Source organism: Cornus florida, unplaced genomic scaffold (assembly GCF_030987335.1).
Source record: "Cornus florida cultivar Cherokee Brave unplaced genomic scaffold, ASM3098733v1 CherokeeBrave_3.0.0_Hap2_Chr09, whole genome shotgun sequence".
NCBI classification, from domain to species: domain Eukaryota; kingdom Viridiplantae; phylum Streptophyta; class Magnoliopsida; order Cornales; family Cornaceae; genus Cornus; species Cornus florida.
The window spans coordinates 47,568,345-47,575,074 of NW_026775579.1; the positions used below are offsets into that span (position 1 = coordinate 47,568,345).

The 6,730-nt window shown below is 35.2% G+C and overlaps 2 protein-coding genes across 2 annotated transcripts; both read left to right on the top strand.

Moving 5' to 3' along the window:
* Positions 1–343: 343 nt before the first annotated feature.
* On the top strand, positions 344–2,858 carry LOC132273820 (LRR receptor-like serine/threonine-protein kinase GSO2). Its single transcript, XM_059774895.1, has one exon. The coding sequence runs from the start codon at positions 537–539 to the stop codon at positions 2,487–2,489; it is 1,953 nt and encodes a 650-aa protein (XP_059630878.1). The 5' UTR covers positions 344–536; the 3' UTR covers positions 2,490–2,858.
* Positions 2,859–5,105: 2,247 nt separating this feature from the next.
* On the top strand, positions 5,106–6,730 carry LOC132273821 (leucine-rich repeat receptor-like protein kinase PXC2). The gene has a single exon (XM_059774896.1). The coding sequence runs from the start codon at positions 5,952–5,954 to the stop codon at positions 6,720–6,722; it is 771 nt and encodes a 256-aa protein (XP_059630879.1). The 5' UTR covers positions 5,106–5,951; the 3' UTR covers positions 6,723–6,730.

Below are 6,730 nucleotides of genomic sequence, written 5' to 3' on the forward strand. Positions count from 1 at the left end.
CTCGGAGTGAAATATATATATATTTGTACACCTCATCTTTGTAAAGGTCTTTTTCTTCTTCTGTTTTTTTAGCGTAAAGGTCTCTACAAAAAGATATGGTTTTAATCTTAGTATATATATTTTTTTCTTAATTGGTACTCACACAAATTACCGAGACTTAAACTCTTAGATTTTCTTTTGAAAAATAAGGGCCTAATACTACTAGGTTACTGCCCGTTGATAATCGTAGTCTTTCTTAGTGAAGAAATTTTAAACGTTACAACAATGCAAAGTAAAACTACTGTAAGTCTTGGTCTTTGACAGTGATCAGTCAGGCCTGCAACAACAAGCTAAACACTGACCATTTTCGTTCTTTCTTACATCTTTCCCACAACTTTCCCTCCCCATGGCATTGCATACCCCAATCTCTCTCTCTCTCTCTCTCTCATCTCTTAAATTCCCTCCTTAATCTGTTCCTCTGCCTACCTGAAACAAATATAATACTACTTTATACAATAAAAATTGCAGTTGTTGATTACTTTGGAGGGAAAGCTAAGATGATCAGGTATGTACCCATTAACTCTCTCCTCATGTTCTTGGCAATTCTTCAATTGGTGTTCTCTCAACTGCCTCCAAACCAGATAAACACCATGCTCAAACTCTCTGAGCTTCTCAAAAACAACTCATCTCCTGATTTTCCCTGGAAAATCAATCCAAATTCAGACCCATGTTTGTGGAAGGGGGTTTCGTGCGGTCCCAACAACTCCTCCATCATCCAACTTTCTATCTCTGGTTTTTCTCTTTCTGGCTCTGATTTTCTCCCTGTTCTTTGCCAAATTGATACCTTGCAGTCTATTGATCTGTCCAACAACCATTTGAATGAAATTCCAAATGGGTTCATTACAGGTTGTGGACAGATTGGTGGGTTAATGGTGTTGAATTTTAGTAGAAACAAATTGAGTGGTCCTTTGCCCACTTTTCAAGGTTTTGGTGTGTTGGAGTTGTTGGACTTTTCTCATAATTCTTTGAATGGAAAGATTGATTTACAGTTTGATGGATTGGTTGGTCTCAAAAGTTTGAACCTTAGCTACAACCAATTCAGTGGTTCTGTTCCAGTAAAGCTTGGACGGTCCATGGTTTTGGAGGAGCTTCAGCTTTCTAGCAATTCTTTCCAAGCTAATATCCCCATAGAAATATCAAGTTATAGGAATTTGAGTCTGGTTGATCTGAGTGCAAATAATCTTTCTGGGTCAATTCCTGATTCATTTAGAAACCTTACCAAGTTGAAGATTTTGATTCTATCTTCAAATTCTTTGAGTGGTGAAATCCCCCCAATCTTTTCAACTATCAAAACCCTGTACCGATTCGCAGCGAATCAGAATAATTTTAATGGTACACTTCCACCTGGTCTTACAATGTACCTCATTAAGTTAGACCTCAGTTACAATAAGTTGCATGGGTTGCTCCCGACGGACTTTCTGTCGAACTCAAATTTGCAGTTTTTGGATCTGTCCAACAATTCTTTGGACGGTCCAATACCTGAAAATATGTCACCAAACTTGGTGAGATTGAGATTGGGAAGCAATTCTTTTGATGGCGAAATACCGTCATCATTTGGTAGTCTCCAACAGTTGATGTATTTGGAGCTGGATAACAATAATTTGAGTGGATTGATACCTCCTCAGTTGGGTATGTGCCAGAAGTTGGCACTGTTGAATCTAGCTAATAACAGCCTGACCGGTGTGTTGCCGGTACAGTTGGGTAATCTTAGCAATCTTCAGGAGATGAAGCTTCAATTCAACAAGTTGGATGGTGAAATTCCAAATCAAATTACTCAGTTACAAAAATTGGAGAAACTCAATATCAGCTGGAATTCACTGAGTGGTTCGATACCTCCTTCAATCTCAAACTTGCGGAGTCTCTTCAACTTGAATCTACAAGGCAACAATCTCAGTGGTCCAATACCCAATTCAATTGGCGACTTGAATAATCTGTTGGAACTCCAACTTGGGATGAACAGATTAAGTGGGAATATCACATCACTGCCAACAAATTTGCAAATTGCTTTGAATCTCAGCAGCAACCTCTTTGATGGACCTATCCCCTCCGTTCTTTCCAATTTGACCGGATTAGAAGTTCTGGATCTCTCCAACAACAGCTTCTCTGGAGAGATTCCAGACTTTCTGGCCGGAATGGGCTTAATGCAGGTTTTACTGTCAAACAATCAACTGTCTGGAGTTGTACCACAGTTCAATTCATATGTTGTGCTTGTTGCAACTGGGAATAAGGGTCTGATATACTTACCACCACCAGCACAGCAGTCTCCTCCACCATCACCACAGCAGTCTCCTCCACCATCACCAAAGAAGAAAACTGTTTCTGTGGCGGTGGTTGTTGCAGCAACTGGTGTCCTCGCTATTGGGGTAGTTGAGTTTATTGCTATATGGATCTCCAGAAGATGTCACAAGATTAATGATGAGCAATTAGAACCAGAACTTAACCCCAGGTAATTGAGGAAACCTGTCGAACTTTAAAACGGCGTAGTTCTAATTTGACCGGATTAGAAGTTCAGAATCTCTCCAACAACAGATTCTCTGGTGAGATTCCAGACTTTCTGACTGGAATGGCTGGCTGAACGCAGGTTCACAGGACAGTTACGTATGTAAGTTCAACTAAAAAAAAAGTTTTGTATGGCAATGGAAGTATTCTTCGTGTGCGTGTATATATATATATATATATATATATGCATATACGTGTATTACAGTTGAGAACTTTCCTGGTTATCCACTCTGTCTCACACAGTTCAAAAACACTGAGATCTTCCAAACACTCCAAACAATAGCCTATTTGTGAGAATGAATCAGGCATAAATTCTTGTCTCTCTTGTGTGGGCTATTTTATTTTCTTGTCATTATTTTTTTCTTGTTCTCACAAATTCTTATTCAATCCTTATTCAGGTATAAATTCTTGTCTCGCTTGTGTGGGCTATTTTATTTTCTTGTCATTATTTTTTTCTTGTTCTCACAAATTCTTATTCAATCCTTATTCCTAAACTTTTCAATTCAATAATTGAGAATTCCAGGACACTTTTCAATTTAGCCCAGTAAAAAAATATTTTTTTTTTGTGTTTTTTGGGTATTTAGTTCTGTAAAATATTTATGAAAAAAATATATATTCTAAAACTTAACAAAAATAATTAATTCATCAACTTTCGACAAGCTATTTTATATGTCCCACCCGATGGATTCGACTTCAACATCGACCTAGATCTTTATCAAAAACCGAAAAATAAAAATTATATATATATATTACTTAAAAAATATATATATTTTTTGAAAAAAATATTTTACAACTAAACAAACGGAGCCTTAATAATTAAGAATGCCAACTCACGATGAGAACAGTTTATTATAGCACTTCTACTAACCTTTGTGCCTAATGCCCCTGCTTTTTCCTCCCTGAAACCTATTAAGTTTACTTATATTATACTAGCATGTGACATGCCGGGGTAGTGCCAATATTTCAATTCCGGGGTGAGAACTGGGCACAGTCTAAAAAATAAATAAATAAATAAATTTAAATCAACTAATGTAACAAATATAAATTGTTCAAATTAAGCGGGCAAAGAAGAAAAAAAAATTTTATTATAAACTAATATACTAATGAATAAGCAATATAAGAAAGATAAATGTTTGATCAATATAAGAACTAAAATATTGTTTGATAATATTTTTAAAAAAAATTATTATAAAATAATATACTAATCAATAAGTAATATAAGAAAGATAAATGTTTGATTAATATAAGAACTAAAATATTGTTTGATAATATTTTCACTGAATACAGTTGTAGTATGAAATTACACCCATTGACTTCATAAAATAACACTAATAAATTAAAATTAAATTAAAATAAGAAATAAAAATAATAAGAAGAGAGGAAAAAAAAAGTTGCATACTACATACATCATACATAAGTGCAAAAATAAGAATTTTAAGTTGGAAAATAATAATAATAAGAAGAAGAAGAAGAAGAAGAAGAAATGAGAAAACTTTGAAAATTAAAAAATTAAAATTTGATTGAAGAAGGGAAATTTAACCATTTTTTATTGGAAGGAAATTAAAGAAATTTGAAGAATAAAGAGAGAAGAAAAAATAAAAGTTAAGAGATCATTTTAAAATGAAAGCTTTAAGGTCAAAGTTTTCGTCAGCAAGGGCTTCGTGTTACGTCTGCCCCTTCTAAAAAGGGAAAAATTCAAGTCTTCATAAAACAAAATTTCATCTAATCTTATTTTTAAAACAATTTTGATTTAAGAACCATTTTGAAATGGATAACATGGTAGTGCTACTAGTGCATTAATTTTTATGGTCAAAGTATAATACTACTTTAAAAGAGAGCTCATAATAAAGAATATGAGTTGAATCTGTTGCCAACATTCATTCATTCCTCCCATATCTCATAAGACTATGGGTAACATGGCTTGCTCTTTCTTATTGAAAAATAACAATAATAATAATAATAATAATAAATAAATTTAATGTGAGATAAGACAAGACTTTTAATATATATATATTTTTTTCGAATTTGCAAGGCTCTCGTTACGATCGGACCACCCTTTTACTCATCATCTCTAACCTATCTAGTGAACCCAATAACGAACTGGATCCATACCTCCGAAATGGGCGCTTGGTGTGACACTGTATTAAGGGGTCTGCTCTGATACCTATTGTAATGAGTTTTCTGACTTTAAGTTAAAGAATAATGCTAGATTAAGAAGCCTGCTCTGATATCTATTGTAATGGGTTGAGCGTTCGTATTCTGACTTTAGCTATTGAATAATACTGCATATTCGTTCTTTTGTATTTAATCCAACCTGAAACAAGACTCCTCGAACATTAATTTCTTCCAAATCAATTTGTGAATAATGGAAGATTCGAAGTGTTTGACCAAACCCCTTCCTCCAATTAAGTGAGTCTGAGTTAATGACTGAGTTCCACAAATACACTTGAAGGATTATTGGCACTTGCTTGACTTGAGAGGTTTCCAAGTAATTTTAAATCTACGCGTTTGATTGACCTTCTTTGTGCAACCCATCTGTGTGTGCATATAGACACGCACATCTTTGTCGAGGTCTTCGCTTCCGTAAATCATCTTTGTGATGGTCCCCTACAAAAAGACTTGGAGGCTTAAATACTTGAAAGAAAGGGCCCACTGTGAGTCTGTGACCATGACCAAGTCATTTTTTTTTTTTTTTTCATAATTCATAGTCAAATTTGAACTCTTAAAAATAAGTGTCTGACACTGCTAAATCACTATCTGTTGATACCATGACCATATCTCGGTCAATTTTTTTTTTTACATTTTTAACAATCCAAACCAACACTGTTGTTAGTCTAGTCTTTGGCAGGTCAACAAACACTAGCACTTTTTTTTTTTTTTATATGAAAAAAAATAATAAAAAAAAACCCTCACAGATTTCCTACCCCATGGCATTTACGTATCTCCAATCTCTCTGTGTCTCTCTCCACCCTTCTATTCCCTCCTCCATTTGAGTAGATATTGATTCAACAAAGCATACCAATTTATTGATAATGCTCAAAAGTAAAAATGTACCATATCAAGGTATATTTCAAGGTACCAGTTTTTAAGAGTAGAAAATAGAACCAGTTTTATTTCAAGGTATATTTTCATTAGTGAACATTACGGATAACTAGTATGTCTAGCTCACTCAATATCTTCTGAATCAATGTGTTCCTCCACCTTCCTTTTTCCTTCTTCCTTCTTCTGCCCACTTGAAGCAAATAGAGAATATATATGTGTGTGTTTGTGTGTGTGATGCATATATAATACTCTGTACAATAAAAATTGCAGCTGTAGATTAGAGCAGGTACATTAACTCTCTCCTCTTGTTCTTGTTCTTGGCAATCCTTGAGTTGGTGTTCTCTAAACTGCCTCCAAACCAGATAACCAACATGGTCAAACTCTCTGAGCTTCTCAGAAACAACTTAGCTTCTGATTTTCCATGGAATAATAAAACAAATTCAAACCCATGTTTGTGGAAGGGAGTTTTGTGCAACTCCACATCCTCCTCCATCACCAAAGTTTTTCTCTCTGGTTTCTCTCTCTCTACCTCTCATTTTCTGCCTGTTCTTTGCCAGATTGATACGTTGCGGTCCATTTATCTCTCCAACAACCATTTGAGCGAAATCCCAAATGGGTTCATGATAGGTTGTGGAGAGATTGGTGGGTCAAAGCTGTTGAATTTCAGTATGAACAAATTGAGTAGTCCTTTGCCCACTTTTCATGGTTTTGGTATGTTGGAGTTCTTGGACTTGTCCCATAATTTTCTGGATGGCGAGATTCATTTACAGTTAGATGGATTGGTTGGACTCAAAAGTTTAAACCTTAGCCACAACCAATTCAGTGGTTCTGTTCCTGAACTAGCAAGTTGTAGGAATTTGAGTCAGGTTGATCTTAGTGCAAATAAGCTTTCTGGGTCAGTTCCTGAAACATTTAGCCAGCTTTCCGAGCTGGAGATTTTGAATCTACAAGGCAACAATCTTAGCGGTCGAATACCCGATTCGATTGGCAACTTGAATTCCCTATTGGAACTCCAAGTTGGGATGAACAGATTAATTGGGAATATCACATCACTGCCAACAAATTTGCAAATTGGTTTGAATCTCAGCAACCACCTCTTTGAAGGACCTATCCCCCACACACTTTCTCAATTGAAGGATTAGAAGTTCTG